General features: G+C 48.5%; 1 protein-coding gene across 7 annotated transcripts; it reads left to right on the top strand.

Annotated features, from left to right (window-relative positions):
• The first annotated feature begins 1794 nt into the window (after positions 1-1794).
• Positions 1795-26762, top strand: SLC25A18 (solute carrier family 25 member 18). 7 transcript variants are annotated; one of them, XM_087855477.1, is made up of 11 exons: positions 1795-3903; positions 9398-9535; positions 16417-16664; positions 17968-18090; positions 18325-18380; positions 19515-19605; positions 21099-21217; positions 23492-23657; positions 24708-24862; positions 25461-25536; positions 25952-26762. In XM_087855477.1, exons 3-11 carry the CDS (start codon positions 16645-16647, stop codon positions 26091-26093), a joined length of 948 nt encoding a protein of 315 aa, XP_087711603.1. In that variant the 5' UTR covers positions 1795-3903; positions 9398-9535; positions 16417-16644; the 3' UTR covers positions 26094-26762. The 7 variants fall into 7 exon arrangements, with proteins under 7 accessions (XP_087711603.1, XP_087711602.1, XP_087711597.1 ...); XM_087855476.1 differs by having other exon boundaries at positions 17935-18090; positions 23495-23657; XM_087855471.1 differs by having other exon boundaries at positions 17935-18090.
• Positions 26763-26825: the final 63 nt, after the last annotated feature.

Below are 26825 nucleotides of genomic sequence, written 5' to 3'. Positions count from 1 at the left end.
TCTGCATGACCTCCAGCGAGGAAGTCAGCTCCACGTGTGTGTGACTCAAGGACTGTTCCACCTCGGGGGTTTCTGGAATGCAGTGTCCTGGCTGATAGCTTCCTGTTCAACACTCCAGTGAGAATACTGGGAATTTTGGTTGAGCATGCAGAGGCTTTTATTCCTGGGCTCACATCCCTGTCTAGGAACTGAGAATGTGATTGAGATTTGCTACATGAGAAGAAACCCCTTTCCTTTTCTCGTGGGTTGGACTCTGTAATATGGAGCCTTAGGACACGGAGCCTTGCCCTGCTTTTCATTTGGGAAAACAGAACTTGAGTGAACATTTTTGCATCCCGTCTCTCATATGAAGCTGTGACAAAAGCTTTGTCTCCAGGTTGGGTGTTTATCTGTCTCTGCTTTGTAGGCCTTTGCTAACCAGAAATTTAGAGGGGCTGTCTCCCCAGCTAGTCTTTGTCTCTCACTGTGTACCAGGGGACTGACTGAACTTTTATGTAGAAATGCCTGATAACCAACTGATTGTCTTGCATGTGTTTTTGAAAAGGGTGGGATGGGGTTGGGAACAGAGGGTGTGGATATTGAGTAAGTTATTGAAATGCTGAACCCCGTTCAGTATCCTTCGTGTGACCCCTTTTCCCGAGCTGGGATTTGGGTTCCTCACTCTCCTGCCTTGCACACAGCTCCTGGGAGCCCAGGCCCGTCTCCACCAGCCTGCGGCACACGGTGTCAGGGATTCTCTGCTCCTGCTGCAAAAGCCGTGTGAACTTTCCTGGCCAGTACTGGAAAGGGGAATGCTATTTATTTTTATATTGTGTATATTTTGTCGTGGTCTGCTGATTCCCTGTTTCACTGAGAGCGACACTTACCTCAATAGTTAGTTCGATATTGTGTGTTGGGTAATTTTTTAAAAGAACTTTTTAAAAAGCTTTTTGATCCTCAGAGGTCTGTAGATTTATTTCCATATGAACTGGTTATTTTGTATAAAGTACATTCTTAAAATAGCAAGGCTCTGATATGTGTGAGTTGTGTGTGTCCATGTGTCACTTTTATCATCGGGACAAAGGTTTGAACTAGGCCCCAGCGCCACCCCCTAAAGAACTGCCAGCCTGTCTCACCTTGCTCCCTCAAGGCAGGTGAGCGGCGTAGGGCAGGCAGTGGGAGCGCGCCCTGTACAGGTGATGCTGGGGTGTGCTCTGTGGAGAACCTCAGAACAGTACCAAACCTGACTGGCAGTTCCACACAATGTCAGGGATAAAATGCTCCCCAGCTGGCCCGCTCCCAGTACCACCCACACACCCCTAGCCCTTGGCACACACTTGTATACAGTACTTTTGCTCTCCTTCCAAAATCTAGGATGGACTAGAGCCAGGAGGTAAAGAATTCAGCTTATAATGAGGGGACACCAGGCAGCTGGAGCCTGGGGCCATGTGCGAATTGCAAGTGGCCAGAAGTGGGAGCTACAAGGCTAGGTAAGCAGCTACTTTCTACCTGCCCCATTTATTTAGTTGTTATTTCCAGTTTCTAGGAGGGTTTTTGCTACAGGGGAGAGGGAGAATAGGTAAAGTGGCCATCTTGAGGCACCTGACGCGCCCAGTCGTGGAATATGTGACTCTCGATCTTGGGGTAGTGAGTTTGAGCCCCACTTTGGGTGGTAGTGCTTCCTTGGAAAAAAAAAAGGAAAGAAAGTAGCCATCTGTTATCAGTTGGTTGTAGTTCCAAGACACCAAAATCCCTGGCCTTTTTTGTGTTTAATTGGCCCTTTGAAAGTAACCCTCTGTAAAATTTCTGCCACAAATAGTACCAATTTCCAAATTTGTGTTCTGTGGTTTATCACTTTCTAGGGCAGTGACGGATCCCTCTTGACCTCCAGTTGTGTGGTGTTAGATTGTCCCTGTTCTTTCTTTTTAAAGATTTATTGATTTATTTGAGAGCGAGAGAGCTGGCAAGTGGGGAAAGGAGCAGAGGGAGAGAAAGAATCTCAAGCAGACTCACCGCTGAGCACGGAGCTTGATCTCACAACCGTGAGAGCGTGACCTGAGCCGAAATCAGAGTCAGACGCTTCACCAACTGAGCCACCTGGGCGCCCCTAAATTGTCCCTGTTGGTGATATATTATTATTGGCTAATATATTTATAAAAAAATCAACTTTATTTTTTTTTTTAAGATTTTATTTATTTATTTGACAGAGACAGAGACAGCCAGCGAGAGAGGGAACACAAGCAGGGGGAGTGGGAGAGGAAGAAGCAGGCTCATAGCAGAGGAGCCTGATGTGGGGCTCGATCCCATAACGCCAGGATCACGCCCTGAGCTGAAGGCAGACGCCTAACCGCTATGCCACCCAGGCGCCCCTAAAAAATCAACTTTAATTGAAAATCATTATCAAACCCCAGATGTGACTGGATTCTGATTAGATGGTGGGCCACCGCTCTGACCTGGCAGAGCATTGTCATGCCGGGATGTTGTCGTGCCCGTTGTGACACCGGCCTGTTCAGCATCAGCTCTACCCACACTGCGGCAGCATCACATCCCTAAAATGCATGAAAAAATTGATTTCTGACTTCTGGATTCCCGACTAGTCCTGTGACATGAATTCCTCACTAAACAAAAGCCAGATTTTTTTTTATTGTTTCAGCTCATGATAGGCTTTGATTTATTTTCTAATAGGAACTTAGCTCTTAGCTGAGTACCCTTTAGGGTGTTCCCAGACTTATCTCCTTGGGACCAAAACAAAGTATCTTCCACAAATCAATTATTTTCCAAAACTTGGTACAGTGGGCGGTGTTAATCCAGCTCTATTTTTGGAGCTATTATTTGACATTAACATGTGTTAAGTCCCATGGGTAACAGCTTACACAACAGTCTCCCTACTCGGTGAGCCGCTTGCTTCAAATTAGAGCATGAAAAGAAAGCTGGCAGGGCAAGAGTTAGGGAAAAGGAAAGAAGGCACAAATTGTCAAGGATGATTCTTAAAACTGGAACTTTCCTTTTTGACGTTTGGAAACATCCAAAGCGCTTCTCTTGTTAAAGGTTAATGTCTTCTGTCTCTAAACCAATTCCTGTTATTGAGGAAGGAAAGGGGTCTTAATTTTATAAACAAGTAGCCCCTCTAGGGGTTCAGTTTTGCCATAATCTACATTCCCTGAGAGTGGTATTAACAGAACAGAAAATAATCCAGGGTTGGACTCTTTTGGAGGTCGACCTTCACCCTGTAATCTTCCTGGAGAGGTGAATGGCCTGTATCATTAAATTGTTAAGCAAGGGCTGCTTTTGGAGGAAAGGCCATTGGACCTTTTCTCCTGAGGGGCTGGATTCTAGGCCAGCTGGGGATGAGGCTTGGGTTCTCTGTAGGTGGGCCTGCAGACCTGTGTCCCTGGCCTCATGCTTTTCCCCTGGGTTTTTTAATAGAGAACATCTGTGCATCTATTTTAGTCCCCTTTCTGCTACCAGTGCTCACTCCTCTAGTTTCCTTGGGCAGTTATAGCAAAAACCTTCAGTGTGAGATGGACTATGAAGTACTTGCCAGCAAGGCAGCTGGAAGATCCCCAGATTTGGCTATTGTGTGCTGAAATCCCAACCCTCTTCTGCTTCCATGACCTGCATATAAATTCAGATCCCCTCAAGAAGTCTTCAGGTTTGGAAAAGCACTACCTGCTCCTAGAATCTTGGATTTGAACCTCATTCTGGACAGCGAATGACGAGGAAGGAGTAGCTCTATTCTAGCCAGTTAAACACTAGATAGAATTTTTTTAAAGCACTGGAGTCGGTTCCTTGGATTGGAGTCAAGGTTTTTTGCTTTGGGGAGGAATCGAGTCGGCAGTAGGAAGGCAAGAGACATTCAAGCGAAGCCCGGCCTGTGTGTGCCCCAAGAACTAAGATGAAGATTGACTCTCACTGAAATTCTCAGTAAGTATTAAATACCAGCTGTGTGCCTAGTTACCTTGCCTAATTACTAACAGTGGAAAAGAGGAAAAAGTAGTTGCTTCTGCTCAGAGTTCATAGTAAAGGGAGGAAAACAATACAGAAAAATTGGATGTCAGTAAAGTGTTAGAACACACTGCTTCAAGTAGTAGATATTTTTCTTCCCTGTCAGCCATGATTTGGACCCGCCTGGCGGCACAAGCCAGGCCTGGAGAGCCGGCACCTCGTCGGCTGGAGCCCGCAGTGCCCTCGCTCGCTCCATTCATCAGTCTCTCTGCCTGGTCTTTCTGAGTCCTTGCTGCAGCTTGAGTCCCTCTCTCCCCTTTCCCCCTGGTTCTGCTCCCACTAGGCTACACTACACTGATGAAGACAAGGCAGACTACCACCTGTCCTTTCTGGTGTGGTACTAAGAGGACGTTCCTTAGAGACCTCAGGTCTGCGGAAAAGAGCGTGCTCGGGGCCTGGCCCCACTACCTCAGCCTGCCTTAGTGAGCCTCAGCTGTCTTCCTGTGGGCATGTAATCTATTGTGTTGGTTCTGAGGGTAGGCTCTGGACCACCAGCATCACCTGGGAATTTGTTAGACACGCGAATTCTGGCTTACTGATGCAGACGGAGGGTGGGTCTGGGCAGTGTTGTAACCAGCCTTCCGGGGGCTCTGATGCACACTGAAGCTTGAAAACACTGACCTGTAGGAACAGTCCTGGCATTTACACTTCCATCCTTAGCCTCACCTCATCTGAGCAGGCTGTCTCATTCATTCCACACTGCTGGTTAACATGGATAAAGGTTATGGATGATCCTCTCATCCAGGCCCGGGGAAGGACTGCAGAACGAGAATGTCTACAAACGAGAAATTCTCTCACTGCCCACCCTGCCCCCTTCCCGGCCCTGCCCTCCGTGACACCTGGCTTCTGTTCCCCCACATGCCTTCATCAGACCTCCCAGTGTCTGTATCCTGTGTCTCATCTTCTGAAGCGTTGGGTGTTTGGGGGGGTCCAAACCTAACTGACCACTGCAATCCAGTCATGTCAAGACCCTCCCCGCTATTAAACAGTCTCCTGTGTACTCCCTGTGGCCTCTCCCACAGCTGCTGTTGTGACTTATTTAAACAAATTTTTGTGAGTTTATGTTTGGCTTTGCAATGCTCTTAACCAATGGTGGCCAATCTAGGCTAAATCCCATATAGGGATTTAAAAACCTGGGCTGGGGCACCTGGGTGGCTCAGTTGGTTGAACATCTGCTTTCGGCCCAGGTCATGATCCCGGGTCCTGGGATCGAGTCCTGCATCGGGCTTCTCCCTCTGTGCCTCTCCCTCTCCCTCCCTCTCTCTCTCTCTCTCTCTCTCTGTGTCAGTCATGAATAAATAAATGAAGACTTAAAAAAAAAAAAAAAACACCTGGGCTTTAGGGGTGCCCCATGGGCTCAGTCGGTGGAGCATGCAACTCTTGATCTCTGAGTTGAGTTCAAGTCCTACACTGGGTGTAGAGATTATTTAAAATCTTTCAAAAAACAAGCAAAACAAAACGCCTGGACTTTTAAAAAACAAATCAGATGCTTGAACACTACCCCAGAGAGTTGTTCATCGGTCTCGGGTGTAGCTCGGGCATCAAAATTTTTCAAAGCTTTCTTGGTAATTCTGTGGTCCAGTCAACATTGTAAACCACTCAGGGTACCTGGGCAGCTCAGTCAGTTAAGTGTCTGCCTTCGGCTCAGGTCATGATCCTGGGGTCCTGGGATCTATCCCGCGTCTTTGGGTTCCCTGCTCAGCAGGGAGTCTGCTTCTCCCTCTCCCTCTGCTCCTCCCCCGGCTCGTGCTCTCTCTCTCTCACGATATCTCAAATAAAATCTTTAAAATACATATTTAAAAAAAACATTGTAAAGCACTCTCCAAAACCAGTGGCTTGCAGACCTTAACACCTGGAGAATCTTGTTAAGATCAGATTCTGGGGGGCGCCTGGGTGGCTCAGTCGTTAACCGTCTGCCTTTGGCTCAGGTGTGATCCCAGCATTCTGGGATCGAGCCCCGCATCAGGCTCCTCCGCTGGGAGCCTGCTTCTTCCTCTCCCACTCCCCCTGCTTGTGTTCCCTCTCTCACTGGCTGTTCTCTCTCTGTCAAATAAATAAAGGAAATCTTTAAAAAAAAAAAAACATTATGGTTCACTAGGCCTAGGCTGGGTCCCTCGATTCCGTATGTTTAACAAACTTTTTGCTGTTTGAGAGCAGTAAGGCCTCAACCCCATCCTTGCTTTCCAACACCAATGACCTGACCTTGTTCTTTAAAGAGGGAGACCACCTCACATGGTCCTCTAACTTCGTTTTTCCAGGTCTTTATTTTTTCCCTCCCTGCCAGTCACGTCCCGTCACCAAAGCTGACTTCCCTTGTGCTTTGCATTCCACCCTTTCTGATCTCCGTCCGAACTGCATGCCATCAGTTAGTCTCTCCTCCTTTCTTCCTGCCCTATAAATGTTCCCGTTTCCTCTGTTTAAATATCACCTATTTATCTCTCGTTACCTTCTTCCAGACTTCAAGTTTATTTTTTTAGTAATATCTACATGAAACCTGGGGCTCAAACTCAGGACCCCAAGATCAAGAGTCGCATGCTGGTCTGACTGAGCCAGCCAGGCGCCCCATAACTTCATCCAAACTCCTTACCAATAGAACCTGGCATATTTGTCTCTACTGCAATGTGGCTTCTTACCCACCTTTCTAGAAATACTGACTTAGTTAGAGTCTCAGCCAAATCCCTTTCACAGCCCTTACATCCTCTGCGTGGCGTCAGCCCCCCCTTGGAACTGGTTCTCACGGGTGCTGTGACCCACGCTCACCCAGCTGTCACACGGCCTGCCCTCCCAGTTACCTTCTCTCTCTTCCCATAGGTGTGCTCTTCCTAAAACTTGCCCCCTGTCTCCTGCTTTTCATGCACCTTCTTTTAGGTGGTTATTATCACTTGCAACTTAAGTTGTCCCTCTGTGCAGTTGACTTCCATCTTCAAGTCAGACTTTTTGCCATGCTCTGGGCACCCTTTCCAAGTTCCTATTGAACATGGACACCACGTGTCCCTGCTGCCATCGTTCCATGATTTTTATTTGCCACTGTTTTAAATTTTTTACCAAAATGATCTGCGATTTCATTTCCTACACCTTGCTTATTTTTAACAACCTTTCTTAGCCATTTTATTATAATAAACATTAAAACTGACATCTTTCCCTGTCCCTCCAATGTCATCCATTCATGTGTAAGTGGAATATCCAGGCTTCGTGGCTCATCTCCCTTTTTATCGTGACAAAAAACACACATACTGTCTTAACCATTTTTAAGTGGACACCTCAGTTGCGTTAAGTACGTTCACATCATTGTGCAGCCATTACTGCTGTCCATCTCCAGAATTTATCCCATTGTGAAGATTTTCCCCATTAAACTAACTCCCCACTTCCCTTCTCCCCCAACCCCTTGTAACCACTTTTCTTTCTGTGTCTATGAATTCTAGGTACCTCAGATAAGTGGAATCACACAATAGTTGTCCTTTGTCTGGCTTATTTCACTTAGCATGTTTCCAGGATTCATCCGTGTTGTAGCATGTAGCAGAATTTTGTTCCTTTTTGAGGCTAAAGAACACTCCATTGTGTGTATAGGACCACATTTTGTTTATCCGTTCATCTGTCAGAGGACATTTGGGTTGTTTCCCTTTGTGGCTACTGTGACTAATGCTGCAGTGGACATGAATGTGCACATGTCTTTGAGGTACTGCTTTCAATTCTGGGTAGATACCCAGAAGTGGAATTGCTGGATCATACAGTAATTCTGTTTTTAACTCTTTGAGGAACTGCCTTATGGATTTCCACAGCCACTGCCCCATTTTACCTTCCCATCAGCAATGGTCAAGAGTTCCGATTTCTCCACATCCTCACCCCACACGTTTTCGTTGCTTTGATGACACCACCCTAGCAGATGCAAGGTGGTGGCGCTCCTTCTTGTACACATTGCCATCCCCTGCTTTGTGGCTGCCACTTTAACTCAATAGCCAGCAAACTTTTCTTCTCCACTCTTTCCTTACCTACCCACTCCTGCTGGTGCTCCTAGTTGGGTGATAATATATCTTTTCCTGCCGATCCGTGTTTTGAACGGAGTTTGTCCCTGGCGTGTTTATTCAACTGCCAAGCCCTATCGATTCTTCTCAGAAATCACATCTCTTCCCTCCTGCATGCAGGCTTTCATTTTATTTCTCGCCTGGATTATTGTAATCTCCCAGCCTGTCCAAACCCCTTGGTGCTGCCATAAACGAACCATCATCCCCTATGGGCCCCTCCTCCACATCCTATATCAGCTCTCCATTGGCCACCAGGAAAAGGGAGGGAGAAAAGTGATTTAGTGCACACCCTTTATGTGCCAGACACTAAGTACTAAATGTACTGAATGCTCTCCAACTAAGTATGAGTCTCATTTCACAGACGACGATGTGGGCAAAGAGAGGTAATTCGTTTAAGGTCACGCAGCGAGTAAGTAGTAAACTGGAATGCAAACCAGTTCAAAGCCAGTTCTTAACCCGTCTGCTGTGCGGCCTCATAGCACTCCTATGAAGTAGCTGTCTCAGTCCCCCTTTGATGAAAGGTACTAAGTTAAATAACTTGCCTAAAGTAAGGTAGTTATTAACTTGGAAGCTGGAATTTGAACCTGGGTCTCTGACATCAAATCTGTCCCATTCTGATTCTTAATCTCTCCCAAACCCTTGGCCAGACAACAAGGTCCTCTACCTTTGGGACCCAACATGTTACAGCTTTATTCTCCCCGCGACTGCCTCATCCCTTGCCCCAAATTAGACAATTTGCCACTAAAGAGAAGCCTGGTTTCAATTTTACCTCTGCCCTCGGTTGTCAAGCCCAAAACCAATGACTACTTCCTGAAACCTTTACAGCTCTCTAAGCTGGAAGAACTCAGCTGCAGCCCGGAGCTCCCAGGTCAGCTGTAATAGCGGTGAGGGCAGGGAATGTGCCCCATCAACCCTGCAGCCCCCCCACCCCACCCAGTGGAGCACACAGTCGACCACTGAAAATACAGAATCACTGGAACAGGCAATCACCCACAACTACAAAAGTGGGGGAGTCTGAGAAGCAGAGGTTAGCTTCTGGCCCCAAAAGTCTGGCAGAAGTGTTTGCATTGCATTGATTTTCCATTTGTTTGTCCTCCTCCCGGACTTCCAGATCTCTGAGTGGGTGGTGAATTTCCCCTCACCCCCACCCCTAGGCTGCCTGAACCAGCCTTTTACCAGCCTGAATTTTTGTCCCAGTCCTACCACAACCAAGTAAACAGCCACCTGCTTGCCACCTGGGGAGGTAGGACTGGGCTTGGCTAGACTGCATAGCCTCTTTGGGGTTTCATTCAAACCCAATCTGCACCCAGGTGTGGGTGGTGGGAGAGGACCTGGGGACTGGAGTCCAGGAGGGTGGCTTTGTGACTACCTACCCTCCCCTCCTGCCCCAGGTACAAGGGCTGTGTAGGCATGAGGAGGGAGAGCCACTAACAAAAGAGGATTGTAAACCAACTCTTCCTGCAGTTCAGCAGTGATCTGGCTTGTATCTTGGCATCCAGAAAAAGCAGAAGTTTCCTTACCGAAAGCAGGTAAGTGTTGGTCTTGTCTGTGTCAAGCTTAGAGTTGGGAGGGAAAGATCCACTTCTAGCAAATAAACAATTGGGAAAGAGGGCAGGGCAGCCAGTGGGAAAGGGTCTCATTTCATTTGCTGCACAGAGTTGGAAGGAGGTGGGCAAGGGAAAGCGGCCACCCCCTGACAATAGGACATCCCAGGCAACCTCTAAGTCAGGAGGCAAGTCATTTCCTTGGCACTGCTAGTGTAAGGGGCTCACCCCTGAAGAACTCTCACTTGCCCTGCTAATTAGGAGGTAGAGAATGGTCCTCTTCCCTGAGTGTCTCCTCACAATGTGAAGAAATGGGGGCAACTAAAGAGCAGAGCTGACTGCATCATGATAAGACTGACTGCAAAGTTCAAGGCAGTGGTCCCCCTCGTGGTTCATTGATTCCAACATCTCTATTGAATGCCTCTGCACCAGGCTCCAGGAGTAAAACCCCAAAACTGCCTTGCCTCTCCCAGTAACTTATTCTGATTGGGGGTGGAGTCCAGTAGACAAACCACTATAATACAGTGCAGTACTTGCTATAACTGGGTATTAAATGGGATCATAGAAGGGGATTTGAGGGACTACCCAAGATTTGAGGGATTTAACGGGCTTGTGGGAGAAGCTGAAGCCCAAAAACAATTTGTAACTCATCAGGTAGAGATGGGGAAAGAGTGTTCTAGTCAACAGGACAGTGTCTACAAGGCTCAGACGCAAGAGACTGTGACGTGTTCTGGGAAGCGAGAGTTCCCGATGGCTGGCAGGGAGAGCAGACAGAAGGGTGATTTGGAAGACACAGTTAAGTGGAAAGTAGGGTCCAGGTCAAGGAAAGGGGTTGGGAAACTGTCCTGAGAGTGGTGGGAAGTTAGCAATGCCCTTTAGGTGGGGAAGTGCTTAAATGGCAGGCTAGCAATTGGGACCAGACTTGCCCTTTTGCTTGCTTACTTGGCCACATTTTGTTGTTGTTGTTGTTGTTTTTAACATTTTATTTATTTGATGGAGAGAGAGCGAGCACACAAGCAGGGGAAGCAGCAGGCAGAGGGAGAGGGAGAAGCAGATTGAGCAGGGAGCTCAACGTGGGGCTTGATCCCGATAACCTGAGCTGAAGGCAGCCACTTGACCAACTGAGCCACCCAGGCGCCCCTTACTTGGCCATATTTTTAGAGCTTGGATTTGAGGGAAGCAGGACTGAAGGCAGGGGCAGAGTGGAAAGGCTGTCGGGTGCTCCAGACAGTGGGTGACACCCATGTGGTCAAACAGTGGCTGGTGGGCCCACGAGAGACTAGGACAGCTTTTTTCTACCCATGATGAAGGACCTGTTTACCCCCGCCCATTATGGAGAAATAATTTTGTAAAAAGCAATAAAAATGAATCGCTAGAAAAATAGAATTTTTTAAAATGATAAAATATAAGCTCACATTTTTCTTAGTAAATTCTAAAATATGGAATTCCTTAAGATACCTTAAAAATTTCTAAGCCTTTACTCTCAGTTTCTGTACTTGTCACAGACCAGCACTGAACCAACACCCGGTGTAGCACCAGTTTTAGGAGGAAAAACTGCCAGAACAAGGTGACGGATTACTGGTGGGGGAATAAGAGGGAAAGGATGAATTAAAGATCCAGACTTGGCCTGGATAATTGAAGGGCTGATGGTACAGCTTTCAGAGCTAGGGAGCCGGGAGGAGGGACAGCAGGCCTAGAGGGGTGGACACAAGTACAAAGAGATATTACTATACTGCGTGAGCCCAGGCCGCTGGGACGGGGACAGCCTGGGAGCTGGTTAGGGTAATGGTGAGGGGCTCAGGGCAGAGAGCCTGAGCTGCAAGTCCATTAGTCATGAGCAAGTAGACAATAACTGAAGCCCAGGAGAACCCTGGCCTGCTCTGGTCCCTGCTCTGATCCCTATTCATCCCTCTGAAAAGATGCGTCTCTGGACAGCCTCATTCAAAATACAATCCTGGGAAACAATGTAATAAGAATTACTTTAGGGGCACTTGGCTGGCTCAGTCAGTAAAGCATGCAATTCTTGATCTTGGGGTCTTAACTTACAGTTTTCTGTGCTTTCCAAATTTTCTAATTTTTTTTCTAGTACTTCAAATACTTTAAGAAATAGAACAATGGTTCATTATTAACAAAAAAGAACTGACCACTACCTAAGCATCTGTTAATTAGCTATCTCCCAAGGAAGCACACAGGATGGGTCACAGTTCTGCTGTTAGGCGCAGGACCCCTGGACAAGACAGGGTAAGGTAGGCTAAGGTAGGCTGGCTGGGCCCTGCCACGGGGACTCCCTCCCAGCCCCACCAGGACCTGTTGCCTAGGACTGTCCTTAGCCAGCTTCTTGTTTGCAAAACAGAGCCTGCAGTAGGGTGGGGAAGGGATAAACCATTCCATTGTGTATACACACACACACACACACACACACACACACACACACACAGCAGGGATGCTCCTGGAAATGGGCATCTAAGGGGTTAAAAGACTAGCCTGGTGCCACTCACTAGCAGAATGGTGTCCTGCCTGCCAAGTGAGGGGTGCCTTCTCACCGACTTCCCACAGAGCTGGAAGATGCAGTTCCCAGAGCCTTGGCTTCTCCCCAAGTACCTCTCCCTCCCTCTGGGCAGCTTCCTCTCCAAGCCGTCTTTCAGTTCCTCAGCGCCTTAGGTTTCAGGCCTCCCCCAGCTCCATGGTTCTTCAGCCCTGGATAGTCGCCACGTCCAGGCCCTTTTTTCTTTAAAAAGTTCTCCCAGGGGCGCCTGGGTGGCTCAGTTGGTTAAGCGTCTGCCTTCGGCTCAGGTCATGATCCTGGGGTCCTGTGATGGAGTCCAGAATCTGGCTCTCTGCTCAGTAGGGAGTCTGCTTCTCCCTCTGCCTCTGCTCCCCTGCTCCTGCTCTCTCACTCGCTCTCTCTATGTCAAATAAATAAATAAAATCTTTAAAAAAAATTATCTCCCAGCAATCCCTTGTCGTCTGCACCCTCCACCACCCTAGTCATTTTCTGTCTACTTCATTGCTTTGTCATGATGCCACCTAACTGGTCTCTCACAGGAAATTTCCTTTTCTCAACCCATTCTTCCTGAATTACTTACTCATACAACATTCCAGATGATCGTTTCCCCCTTAAAAACATTCAGTGTTTTCTTACTGCCTATAGGATCAAATTTGTGACAGTTACTTACTCGGGGGGGCACAAACTGTATCAGGGAAGCCCTCGGTTCTCCACACCTGACCTAACCTACTTTTGCAGCCTTTTCTGCCGTTCTGGTAAGCCAGCCAGGGCAGTGAGCTGTCTCTCAGCCCTTTTGTTGGCCCCCTGTGCTCACACAGTGTTCCCGTCCAGGCCGCATCCCCTTTCTCTTCTCCTTATAAACTTGCCCTTATTTTTTAAGGCCACTTCTAGGTCCTTCTCCAAGCCAGCCCAGAATGACCTTGCGCATCTCCGAATGCTTACAGTATTCACTGTTAAGCAGCCCAATTGCAATGCAATGGAATTTGAGAGTTCTTTACAAGTTTGGTTTAGTAAGAACTCTGGCTACCCAATTACAAAAACTAAGTCTAATTTGCTTAAGACAATAAGTCAATTCAAAACTAACAAAAAATTCCCAGAATAATAACAACAAAAAGACAATAGGTCAGTTCGTTAGATGGGTAGTGGAATGGGCATCCCCTTGGTTCCCAAGGTTAGGAAGGAAGCGAGTCACTATATAATCAGGGTTTCACACTCCACCAGAACTCTCTGCTCTCTCTCCTGTGGTTCTGCTTTACTCATCTCTTGCTACAAAATCATCTCCCTGTTTCCCAAACCACATGACAGTAAACATGACTGCGGATAGGTCCCGAGTGTTATATGTTACAGACAAAAACTTGAAAGAGGCTACACAATCTCTCTCTTCTAAAATACCTATAGAGGAGATTGAATAACCGAGCTTAAGTCAGGGGCCCATCCTCAGATAACCAATTACCCAGGAGAATATTGTCACATGTTAGGAATACGGCAGTCCCCAGCAGGGGAATGGTGAGGGAGAAGGGGGTTCCTGGAAATGGGGTAATGAGGAGGTCCCACATGCGTGTCACCGCACCCCACCCTTTCATGCCTGAGGACATACAAGCACCTACCATTTCCCATACATCCAGATTTCCTCCTTTTTTTTTTTAAGATTTTACTTTTTTTATGTAATTTCTACCCCCAACCTGGGGCTTGAACTCACAACTCCAAGATCAAGAGTCACATGCTCTACTGACTGAGTCAGCCAGCGCCCCTAAATTTCCTCCTAATATGGTTCAGTAATCATGTGTCAAATTATAAGTGCACTTATCTTTCCAATGTGATAACTCAGTGCCATGACCAGATTCTGCATCCAGAGGCAACGACAGGGAGCCTCTGTTATCCAGATAAAGATTTTTTTTTTTAATATATCCAGTCCTTCCCCACCCTGGCCCCAGAGAGTTGCAGATGTAGATCCTCATAATTCTGGTCCCAGTGCTTAAATTATTAGTATTACTACACCAGCACTCCCCAAATACTCTGTTTTTCTAAATTCTATTTAAAAAAGAAAGGAGAGGGATGTCTGGGTGGCTCAGTTGGTTAAGCGTCTGCCTTTGGCTCAGGTCATGATCTCAGGGTCCTGGGACCAAGTTCCACGTTGGGCTCCCTGCTCAGTGAGGGGCCTGCTTCTCCCTCTGCAGGCTGTTCTCCCTGCTCGCTCTCTGACAAATAAATGAGGAAAATCTTAAAAGAAAAAAAAAAAAGAAATATCTGTTGTTCAATAGTCTAATGCATAGGGGCGCCTGGGTGGCGCAGTCGTTAAGCGTCTGCCTTTTTTTTTTTAAAAGATTTTATTTATTTATTCAACAGAGATAAGAGACAGCCAGCGAGAGAGGGAACACAAGCAGGGGGAGTGGGAGAGGAAGAAGCAGACTCATAGTGGAAGAGCCTGATGTGGGGCTCGATCCCATAACGCCGGGATCACGCCCTGAGCCGAAGGCAGACGCTTAACCGCTGTGCCACCCAGGCGCCCCAAGCGTCTGCCTTTGGCTCAGGGCGTGATCCTGGGGTTCTGGGATCGAGTCCCACATCAGGCTCCTCCGCTGGGAGCCTGCTTCTTCCTCTCCTACTCCCCCTGCTTGTGTTCCCTCTCTCACTGGCTGTCTCTCTCTGTCAAATAAATAAATAAAATCTTTTTTTAAAAAATAGTCTAATGCATAGAGCACTCCTTAAGTAATAAGACTAAATAATTTGGGAACACCTGGCTGGCTCAGTCAGAGGAGCCCGTGAGTCTTGACCTTGGGGTCCTGAGTTCAAGTCCCACATTAGGTATAGAGATTACTAAAAAATATATAAACTTTAAAAAGGCTAGATAATTTAATGAATATCCATTTGTTTGCTAAATTCTTTGGCAGTGTAGGGAGCTCCTTGGTTAGGCAAATGGCTGCCTGAGGGCCTGGCTTGCTGGAAGAATTTCCCCTCAGGTCCTTAAGAACAGTGCGGAGGAGTGCCAAGTGGGAGGGCATGCTGTATCACCCTAATAGGAATAGAAATCTATTCCTATCAGGGCTAGAACCAGGAAAACCCTAAACTCCGAGAAAGTGGGGACCTTGTTATTGTTCTCAACTATATCCCTGCTGCCTAGAACTGTGACCGGCACACAGTAGGCCCTCCACAAGTATTTGTAAAATGACTAACACTTGGGTCTATGGGTTGCCTTAGGAATTGAGCAAATACGGACCCTGTTGCCAAGTGTGGGACTTTTGGAGTGATGACTCCTTTAAAACCTTTGTTGGCTGACTGTCAGTTTCCTCTTTGTTGACTTGGTTTGCTAATGCATTCACGGTGCCAGAAATCTTGTCAAGGCATAGCCTTTGAATACTAAGTCTGTTCCAGGGAACTGCAGGCCTGGGACTTCCAGTGGCCTGGCCCAGTCTTGGGCTGGGGGGTGAGGTCCTGTCAAAAGCATGTCATTTCTCTGCTCAAAACTCTCCAGTTGTTTCTCTCTTCATTCCTAATAACAGCCAAAGACCTTCTGAGGCCTTCTGGGGTCACACATCTCTACAATTTTGTCTTTATTACCCATGCCTTGTTCACTCTTCACTGGCCACCATGCTGTCCCTCTGTGAGCCAGCCTCACTCTGGCTCTCAGGGCCTTTGCACTTGCTGTACCTGAGCGTTCTTTCCCAGGTACCTGCACGGCTCACTCTCTCACCTCCCTTGAATCTTCAAGTCACCTCAATGAATCCTTTCTTGGTCAAGCCACCAAAACCCCACCCCACTGACATTTCCTGTCTTCCTTCTCTTCTAATTATTTTTCTCCAGAACATTCATCACTATCTGTTTTCCTTAGGATTTACATTTCATGTATTGTCTCTCCCCTCCTTTAGAATTAAGGCCCTGAGGGGCGCCTGTGTGGCTCAGTCAATAGCTTCGTGCTTTCCATACGTATCAATTACAAATAAGTCCAGAGACTTAAGGCAGCTTAGTCTTTCAACAGGATCATAGTAAGTTTAGAAAACACATTTTAAGAGCCAAAAAGTAACTTCATAACATTTCAAGTGTTTTTATTATAGTTTGGGGACACCATGAGATGGATTCCTAGTCCATAGTAACTCTCCTTAAAAATCCCTCTTTTGTACCCATCAGCTTCCATCAGCACTACTGCCATAGACTTCTTCCCGATGCCGCAGAACTCCTCTTCCTGAGCCTTAATTTGGGCCGACTGTCCTCTCTCACTGCCTTTCTTCTGATCTCGATCCCCAAAGTCCAAAAGGTCTGGGAAGATCCCGGCGTTATGGGATCAAATAGGAACAGAGCGAGTTGGCAGCATCAGTATATTAATAATGTTCTGTCCCAGCGCATATGTGTTTTCTCACACCAGGAGGTGAGTGTTGTTCTGACCATTTTGTAGAGGAGAAAACCAGCCTGTGGAGGCTTGCCAGGAAGGCGGCTCAGGCCAGACTCCACTGACATCCGTGTTCTATCCATTCTGCTGCGGTGGGCCAGAGCCAAGGATATAGACACTACTTCTGCTTCAGCCAGCCCTCTCCCGTGAGGAGCGGACAGCCTGTGTCCCGGGACCCACCAGCAGTCCTTGGCCCCTTGCAGGATGTCCAAGCAGGATTTGAGGTAAACTGGCTGAGACAGCCGACTCTCTGGGCCGGGTTTCTGTGGTGACAACACATCATTCAGCTTCTTTTCCAGATTCCTGAGTCCAGGGGAGGAGCAAGTGAGACTCATTTTCCCCCAGTATACAAAATATATGTGTAAAATTCATAATTGTTTGAACAGCATCTTCTCAGATGGCAAAATTTCAGTCACAATTCTGTTTGTTTTCACAAAGTTGCTTGTTTAGTTTGCTTATCAGGGTTCAGGTGTGAGAGAATCTATTATCTATTCTTACTACTTCCAGGTAATCTATCTGCAAATATTTTGCTCACAGTCTGCCCCTGGCCTGAAACAAGAAAATATTACTAGGTTCCAAGGAGACTGAGGAAGCTTTATTTTCTATCTTCAGGCTTCCAAAATTCCAGGATGAGCGGCTCACATTATGTAAAGTGTGACTTGACTTGACTTTTGGCTGGATCAGATAATCTCAATACTTCAGTCCTGGGGCTCCTGTACTGACTGAAGCCTTCATTGTCAAAAATGTGTGTTCCCTTGTTATAAATAATAGCTCTCATTTATCAAGTGTATTAACTTACTTAATCCTCACAAAATCCCTTGAGGGCAGTTTTACAGAGGGAAAAACAAAGGATCAGAGAAGCAAGGTAACTTGTTTAAGGAAACAGCATAGCTGGGATTCAAATTCCATCCTGACTGACCTTAAGCCTGAAATAAAATTGCAGTCTGTTGGAAAACTTTTCCACATGTGGCTCTAAAGGTGAGGACCAGCCAGAGAGCAGGCCCTTGATGGAAGCTCTGAGGGATGGCTCTGAGGGGAGCTGAGGACTTCCTGCACCCTGGTGGAGCCCCAGGGGGCAGAGTTGGCACTCTAGGCCTCCTTCCCAAAAGCCTTTGCGACATCCTAGCTTGAGGAGCATTTCCCTGGAGGGAGTTAGAACAAGATGCCTCAGCCCTGGTGAGTGCAGTGCCCCTGGGGGGGGGGTGGCCAGACACTCTTGGCCCCCAGGCCCTCACCTGTCTTTGTAACTGGACCTGGGGGAGGGAGCCCCAGGTTGGCTGTGGGAGGGGCTGCTATTGGGTAGGAGGCTGAGGAGAGGGGTCTCTGGTGTGCAGCTGAGGTCCCAGGAGGAGGAGCCATTGTTCTACCTTTTTTCCCTCTGTTCCTGCTCTCCTGTCTCCTCCCCCTTCCCCCACCCCCGTCTGTCCTGGCTGTATATGCAGCTTTCTGCAGCCAGCCTCCCTCTGAGCTCCCGCATCTCTCTGCCTCCCTCAGTCACTCTGTGCCTCCCTCCTCCTCACGGCCTAGTGTCACAGCAAAACTCATCAATGGAGGTGTGGCAGGGCTTGTTGGGGTGACCTGTGTCTTCCCAATCGACTTGGCCAAGACTCGGCTGCAGAACCAGCATGGAAAAGACATCTACAAAGGAATGTAGGTATTGGTGAAGGGAATGGGGTGAGTAGGGAGAGGGGAACTCCTGGGGAGGGATATGGGGCCTCATTCCTTCCAGTCTCTTTATTTAGGGGGTGCGTGCATTCTCGGGGTGGGGGGAGGTGATCGAATGGAGTGTGCCCAGCGGGATTAGGGCCCCGAGTTCGGGGAAGGGGGGCTGATGGAGCAGCCTCTTGCTCACCAATGACTTCCTTTCTTGGCTTCTGCTTCTAGGATAGACTGCCTGATGAAAACCGCCAGGGCAGAGGGCTTCCTGGGCATGTACCGAGGTGGGCTGATCCTGCACCCCTGGGGGAAGCCTGGCTTGGGCCGAATGCGAACAGAGGGTGCAGCCACTCTGTGGCTTTCTAGAGCATTGGGAAGTGGCGTTTCTTCTGCCAGGGAGCTCCTGCGGCAGGGCCTGGGCTAGGGTGTTCCTACGCCACATTTGCTTTTGACAAGCCCCCATGTTCCTTGGTGGAGATAGAGGCAGTTATGGTGAGGTTTGGGGGGGCACCAGAGAACACAGAGGAGCCCAGGAGCCCCAGTTTCCATCCTGGCACTACTGCTGTCTCACTGTGTGATGCTGGAAGCAAGTGGTCTCCCCACCTCCCCACCCCCATTCAGAGCTATCAGGGCATCAGCTACTGAAAGCAGAAGGGGAAGAGGCTGACGGGGAAGAAATGGAAAGGGTTTTGAGCTCCTGTCAGGGAGTTACTGGGTGGCTTTTCCCTGACACAAGCCAGTGCTGTCCCTGTCCCCTGCAGTGGCCCCATCCAGGGCCACAGCGCTGTGATTAGGGCTTGGAAAATGGATACAAAGAAGGAGCTGATACTCTAGTACCCCTGAGAAATAAAATAAAAACCTCTGCGACTCGCAGAACTGCCAGTGGGAATAGGCCAGTAAAGCACAGAGTACTGGAAACCAACCCCTGGCCCCTAGGACCTTATTAATTACTTTGGGGAGCTGTTCACTTATCATCCAGACAGACAGCACTCGCAAGGACGAAAATAACTTCCTGATAACTGCACCAATGATCCCATAAAGGAAACACATGCTTCAAAAAAGAAAATGTGGAGGGAGGAGTCAAAGTAAGAAGGTGAAAAAAACTCTCATGTTTCCATAAAATAGGCAGAGGAGCCCTCCTCAATAGCCTCCCCACAAGACCCCAATTACTCCCAGAAGCCTGCCTGGCTAGGTGTGACAGTAGGTTGTCTACATGACTGACAGACTCAGAGAATTGTCACTTTTCTTTTTTTTTAATTTAAAGTTATTTATTTTTCAGTAAGCTCTTCACCCAGCATGGGGCTCAAACTCACAACCCTGAGATCAAGAGCTGCGTGCTCCACTGACCGCACCCGCCAGGGGCCCGAGAAGTCTTACCTTTGAGATGGCCTTAACTTGTCCTCGTGTTTTACTTCCAGGAGCTGCAGTGAACTTAACCTTGGTCACTCCAGAGAAGGCCATCAAGCTGGCAGCCAATGACTTCTTCCGGCAGCTGCTAATGGAGGATGGGTATGGCCAGGTGGGGGACTGTGGGGTAAATCCTTCACTGTATGTTTATAGTTTGGGGGGCGGTGACGGGGGGAGGTGTGCATTGGTTTACCTGTCTGCGTGCGTGTGAATATGTGCACACAATGGCAGAAGGTTAGTGTTATGTTTTGGCAAGTGGAAAGTGAAAGGAGGGGGTGCCTGGGGGTTCAGTTGGTTAAGCGTCTGCCTGTGGCTCAGGTCATGATCCCAGGGTCCTGGGACTGAGTCCTGCATCGGGCTCCCTGCTCCAAGGGAGCCTGTTTCTCCCTCTCCCTCTGCCTGCTGCTCACCCTGCATGTGTTCTCGGTCTCTCTCTCTGTCAAGTAAATAAATAAAATCTTTTTTTTTTTTTAAAGGAAATTTTTTTTTAAAGATTTTATTTATTTATTCTACAGAGATAGAGACAGTCAGTGAGAGAGGGAACACAAGCAGGGGGAGTGGGAGAGGAAGAAGCAGGCTCATAGTGGAGGAGCCTGATGTGGGGCTCGATCCCATAACACCGGGATCACGCCCTGAGCCGAAGGCAGGCGCTTAACCGCTGTGCCACCCAGGCGCCCCAAATAAATAAAATCTTAAAAAAAAAAAGTGAAAGGAGAAAATGAGCTGGTATAATTTGAAAGTTCTAGATGATAGATAGATAGATAAGACCATTATAGATTACACATATATTCATCAAATAGTTGATGAACATTTTTTTCTTTTTTTTTTAAAGATTTTATTTATTTATTCGACAGAGATAGAGACAGCCAGCGAGAGAGGGAACACAAGCAGGGGGAGTGGGAGAGGAAGAAGCAGACTCATAGTGGAAGAGCCTGATGTGGGGCTCGATCCCAGAACGCCGGGATCACGCCCTGAGCTGAAGGCAGACGCTTAACCGCTGTGCCACCCAGGCGCCCCTGTTTTGAGTTAATTTTTGTGAGTGCTGTAAGACAGAAGTCTGGTTTCCTTCTTTTGCGTGTGACATCTGAGTTTTCCCAGCACAGTCTATTGAGGAGAATGTCATTTCTCCACAGAGCATTCCTGGCTCCCTTGTCACGTATTGGTTGACCACTGTATATTTATGAGTTTTCGGTTCTGTTCCATTGATCTGTGTGTCTGTATTATGCTGACGAATTTTTAAAAATCGACCCGCAAACACTTTCTAGTATCCTCTGTGCCTCCCGTTGCCCTGGTGATATCGCTGGAGGGGTCGGGGACAATAGCATCCCTGCAATGGTAGTTCTAATGCACTGGTTTCAACCTCTGCGCAAGTGCTACCTCCTTGGCGGCCTGTTTTAAATTCAGTCTCAGGTTTTAAGGAGATTGTGTTTGAGGGCCAGGTGAGGATTTACCCAGCTGGGTGAGTGGCAGCTGATCTGAACGAGGCTGAGTACCATGCCCGGAAAGTTCCAACTACCAAGGGACTTGAGTAGATGGGCCAGGGCGGGTGGCAGGGCTGGCCTGTCATTGAAGGAGCCTGACTCATGGTCCCACAGGATGCAGCGGAACCTGAAGATGGAGATGCTAGCTGGATGTGGAGCTGGAATATGCCAGGTGGTGGTTACCTGTCCCATGGAAATGCTCAAGATTCAGCTGCAGGATGCTGGACGCTTGGGTGAGGCCTATCCCAACTTCACATGAGATTAGCAAAGGGTAGTGATCAGAATAGATTTCCCCATATTCTGCCCTCATTTCCAATCAGCTTTCCAGGTCAGTAGAATTTTTTTTTTTTTTTTTTTTTTTTTTGTCAGAGAGCACAAGCAGGGGGAGTGGCAGGCAGAGGCAGAGGGAGAAGCAGGCTCCCCGCTGAGCAAGAAGCCCGATGGGGGACTCAATCCTAGGACCCTGGGATCATGACCTGAGCCAAAGGCAGATGCTTAACCAACCAAGCCACCCAGGTGTCCCTATAGAATTCTTTTTTTTTTTTTTTTAGGATTTAAAAAATTTTTTAAGCAATCTGTCCACCCAACATGGGGATCAAACTTATAACCCTGAGATCATCAAAAGTCACGTGCTCTACCGACTGAGCCAGCCAGGTGCCCCTAGAAGTCTTTATTTAATAGTTACTATTATAGATTTTAACATTTCTAACTCTAGAACAAATAGCAGAGATGAGAAACTTTATTCAGAAAATAACCTAATATTTCTAACAGACCACCCTGACCTTTAGGCTTGATTTCCTAAGGATTTTAAGAAGTGTCAACAGCCTGATCACAAGCGCTTCAGTCAGCAGACGTCATATTATGCTCTATTATATTATGCTGTAGAAGCTGGCCTTTGATGGGAAGGCCTAACAAGGGACAAGAGAACCATTCCTATTCTTTTCGTTTTGTTTGGAAGAGAATTTTGTCCCTTTTCTAAATCCTGGTCCTCTCAAATATGCCGGGTGGTGTAAGTGAGTCCCAAAGCATGGATTAAGAAGCAGGGTTCGCTGTGGAGCAGGAGAGAGGCCAGCCCCGGTGGGGTGGGATGCAGGGCTTCTCCTCAGAGGTGAACCACAGCGCCTGCATGAGAGAAGGCAGCGTGGGAGGTGCCTACCCTAGCACCTGGCAAGGCCCTCAATAGACGTGGGTGCCCTTCCCTCCTCAAACCCACTGTGAGCACGTGCTGTGCTGGCACTCAGCCAACTTCCTACGTTGGAGCACAGGAAGCTGCAGCAGGATTGAAGTCTGGGCACTGGAAACCCCTGTGTTTTGATCACAAGGAGTAAAAGCTCTGACACATTTTGTTTTTCAACTTGGGTGAGAGTGTTAGTACTCTTACACCGTGTCGAAAGAAGGGAACGACAGGGAAGGAATGAACGGGGGAGCTACGGGTACTCAGGGCAGACAGTGGGGAACAGACGGCGCACTGACGAGCTTCCTTCTTCAAGCTCATCGTCTGAGCCTGCGCCCGGCTCTCTGCCCCAGGGACATACGGGCAGTCAGCCGCTTCTCGGTGTGAGTTGTCTCCCTGGTGGCTGTCAGACAAAACTGGGACATGAAACCACTTCCTCACAGCAAGAGCACAGAGTCTAGACAAAGCTGCTCAAACGGGGAGAATTAAGAAAACGAATAGTCACACAACTGCAGCTCATTGAATCCTGTGGTCATGAACGGAACTCATCCATGGCTGAAATGCTGTAGTAGAAATGCTCAGGAAAAAACCAATTCCATTCTATTTTTTAGATGTTGAACTCATCCAATTATGGGCTCTGAAATATTCAACTAAAATGAAGAATCGAGTTCTATAAAATGGCGAAGGGTATAAAGGCTATGTTCACCTGATCTTGGAATAGTAGAGGGAGGGGGCACCTCCTGAGGCCTGAAGGAGATAGATTTTGGACAAAAAGAATTTGCTGCTTTACACATTAGGCAGAAGGAAGTGTGACCCCAATGTCCCACAGTGCCAGCAGGACAAGACTATGTAAATAGGCTCGGAGATGGTTAGAAGTGGAAGCCGGACCAAAAGCAGAGCTTTAAGGAGGATGAGGGCCTGGGGCCTGAAGCAGGTGCGGCTGTAGCTCCCTGTGGAGGAGGCCGGGCAGGCCGTGGCTCTTGGGAAGCGCCCCGTGCAGCAGGGACGACACATTAGATGACACTGATCTTAGAAAGATTTCCTTGGAGCCAGAAATCAATGTTCTTAAAAGAAGACAATCCGGGGCACCTGGCTGGCTCAGTGGGTGGAGCGTGCGACTCGATCTCGGGATCTCGAGCTCAAGCCCCACATGAGATTTAGAGATGACTTAAAAATAAAATCTTAAAAAGTAAATAATATAAAATTAGGATGATCCTCAGAATTCTAGTAGGGATGTCAGCCTCGCCTCTGAGCTGTCCCAGGGTGAGCAGGCGGGAGGCACATTCCCTGCCTGCGGCCTGGCTTGTGATGGGGTCTGTCCTCTCTCTTTCAGCAGTTCATCGTCAGGGCGCGGCCTCAGCACCTTCCTCCTCCAGGTCCTATACTACGGGTTCGGCTTCCACCCACAAGCGCCCGTCCGCCACCCTTATCGCCTGGGAGCTACTCCGCACCCAGGGCCTGGCCGGTCTCTACAGGGGGCTGGGTGCCACTCTCCTGAGGTGAGGCTTTCTTCCTGAACTTGGGATACAGAAGGGGCCCGGGGGGCAGGGAGAGTGCACGGAGGGCCACGGGACTGCGGCCCCAATCTGTCACTGCATTCCTCCTGGAACATTCAAACCCCAGAGAGCAAGCTATCTCCAGGCTTCCTATTTGGTCCAGAATTGAGCAGAATTGCACAGGCGCCTGGAAGACTAGTTTGAGGCCCCTTCTCCAGTAACCAGACCACATGAGTATGGGATGTTCTGTGGCCCAAAGGCACCTAAGAATGCCCTATGTACTAAGGACTTTGGATCATTTATAAGTTAAGAAGCACAGAGACCCCTCGTTTTACTTGGCTACTTGGCCAAAATCCTTAAAGTTGATCAGAAGTGTCCCAGGCCAAGGGCTAATTTTTTCCTATCACTGGGCAATTGTTGAATGAACTTCACCTTCCTGCCCACGCCACCCCCTTAACATGTAGCTTATAGAGCTCTTTCTTTTTTTTGTAAGATTTTATTTATTTATTCGACAGAGAGAGAGAGACAGCCAGCGAGAGAGGGAACACAAGCAGGGGGAGTGGGAGAGGAAGAAGCAGGCTCATAGCGGAGGAGCCTGACGTGGGGCTCGATCCCAGAACGCCGGGATCACGCCCTGAGCCGAAGGCAGACGCTTAACGACTGAGCCACCCAGGCGCCCCGCTTATAGAGCTCTTAACCAGCCACTCCCTCAACGCACTCCCTCTTACCTTAGCCCATCCACCGTTCTCACAGGGTGCGCTCCCAGTCCCCGCATCTGCCGCCAGGTCGTCGCTGAGCCGCCGCAGGTGCTGGGAGGGCAGAGTGATGCACCAGGAGGGTGGGGCGGGCGGACCCCTCGCTGCCCTTACACCCTCTGTCACTCCGTGTTACTGCGGAGTGTTCGCAGTGCACTCCCTGCCAGGAAGGTAGAGGTAACTGTGGTCTTGTCTCTGACCATCCCCTGGACCGTGGGGCTTAGGGAGAGGCTTCCTGCCTGAGCTTGCGGGGGAGGCCCGGAGCGGCAGGCAGCTCACCCCTCATCCTCTCCCACAGAGACATTCCCTTCTCCGTCATCTACTTCCCGCTGTTTGCCAACCTAAACAAGCTCGGGTCCAACGAGAGCACCGGGAAGGCTTCCTTTGCTCACTCCTTCATGTCAGGCTGCGTAGCAGGTTCCATAGCTGCTGTCACAGTAACGCCTCTGGATGGTAAGTGCATCGGAGACGGAGGGGCTTCAGGGGTTGACTCGCTTTACGAATTAGACAGCTGTAGAGTTGTCTAGAGGACAAGTAGTCATCTACTTTTCGGATAGAAATGAACAGCTCCAACCTGAAAACTCCCTTGGATTGCAACCTGTGGCCACTGGCAGAAACTCAGCAAGGGTCTTTCCAGATACACTGGAGCCAAGGAGACCTTCACTCTATTTCTTACTCTGACAAATCCCCTCACCTTCTAGGTGCTAATTTCATTAGCTTTTTGTCCCCCAGTGGAGTTTTCAAACCTGAAGCTAAAGGCAGGAGTTAAACAGTATGAGACCAGGCTTCTATCTTCAGGGCTACACCCAGCTCCCCTAACACATAGGTGGACCTTTCTATGGTATGAGTAACCTGAAGGATCGTGTCATTTCTAATTCCTTCATTTTATAAATGAGACCCAAAGAGCAGAAGAGCTTCTATTACACATCACACAATGGCAGAACTGGCCTCAGGACTGTTTTGTGCATGCTGGCTCTAATAGGAAACAGCTTCATGTTGGAGAGAGGGGGCCAAAAGCAAGACGTTCATGGCTTATTTTAACTTGTTTTAGTTTTGAAAACTCGAATCCAAACCCTCAAAAAAGGCCTGGGTGAGGACAGCTACAGTGGGATCACCGACTGTGCCAGGTGAGAGGCCTGCAGCCCTGCAGAGGCTGGGGCTGGGACAGTCCCCCTGCATTGCTGTCTACCTACACTTTTATCACTGCACTACGCTGAGCTCTGGCTTTCTTTGTAACGTTCCTTCCCCTCACCGCTCAACAGAACAGGACGTACTAGGAGCTTTTCCTCCTCCGCATCCCCACAGCATTTCTCCCAGTCTAGTCAGACTGAGCCGATTTCCCATGGCCCAGACCCAGCTGCTTAGTAACCTAAATACGCACACATAGCGGGTGGGACTACACCCCTGGGAGCCTGCTACTGCTGTGGAAGAGGACACCTACTCCCCAAGGGAAGACATACGAACGTCAGAGGGGCTCATCACTTAGGACTGTTCGCAGTGCACGCCTGTCGATCAGCTCACAGGGCTCTTCTCTCTCTGCAGGAAACTCTGGATTCAGGAGGGACCATCTGCCCTCATGAAGGGAGCAGGCTGCCGGGCCCTTGTCATAGCCCCTCTCTTTGGGATTGCCCAAGGGGTCTACTTCATTGGTATTGGGGAGCGGATCTTAAAGTGTTTCGAGTAGAGATAGCTGGAGCCCAAGTCGCCTGCCATCTCTCCAGCCCGTTCTACTTAGGCTAGAGGGGTGAGCAAGACGGCCCGTCCAGGTTGTAGTCTGCCCTCTGACTTGTAGCGCCACCTCAATCTCCGAAGAAACACTCTAAGCAGCAAGCTGCCTACGGCCCCATCCTCCCTGCACAGCCACATCCGTTTTCTTTGGGGCTACAGCTACCAGGGTGCTCCAGAAGCCCCGAACCACCTGCTTTTCAACAACAGAATCAGTACATGCGTGGACTGGATTAATGGCAGGCCCCTAACACATAGTAAAGATAAAAGGGTTGTTTCTACATTTTCCTTTTCTACTTCGTACTCAAACTTCATGTACTTGAGTCAGTTTGAGGATTTAGTTTTGTTAATTCTGAATTAAATAACTTATGGTTAGTTCTGGCACTGATTTTGGGGAAAAAGGAGGATCAGAAGTTCAAGGGGACCATGAAAGCCCTCAAAGTCAGCACCGAGTCTGAAACCAAGCAGATCTTTTGAAATCGTGATGGCTGCGGGATTAGGCTGACTGACCGAGTGGCCGGGGCCAAGTCAAGGCAGCTGTCCTGCTGGCAGATCCTCCCTCCATGGCACAGCTCTCCCGGAACAATGTCTGTGGAACACGGTTTTAAATAAAATGGATTAAGATCTTGTCTTGTCATTAGTGGGAGAAGCAGACAGGCCACAGTGAATGATTTGTCCCCTACTGTCCCCG

This window comes from Ursus americanus, chromosome 25 (assembly GCF_024610735.1).
Source record: "Ursus americanus isolate L20-20 chromosome 25, mUrsAme1.1.p, whole genome shotgun sequence".
In the NCBI taxonomy this organism is placed as follows: Eukaryota; Metazoa; Chordata; class Mammalia; order Carnivora; family Ursidae; genus Ursus; species Ursus americanus.
This window is presented reverse-complemented; position numbering and strand designations above follow the sequence as displayed.

Bases quoted from the DNA above. Each gene is read 5' to 3' on its own strand.
- SLC25A18 (XM_087855471.1), top strand. From the start codon at position 16,645: ATGTCCAAGCAGGATTTGAG. The intron at 21,218-23,491 runs GTGAGGCCTATC...TCTCTCTTTCAG, and splicing joins GCAGGATGCTGGACGCTTGG to CAGTTCATCGTCAGGGCGCG. The intron at 25,537-25,951 runs GTGAGAGGCCTG...CTCTCTCTGCAG, and splicing joins GGGATCACCGACTGTGCCAG to GAAACTCTGGATTCAGGAGG.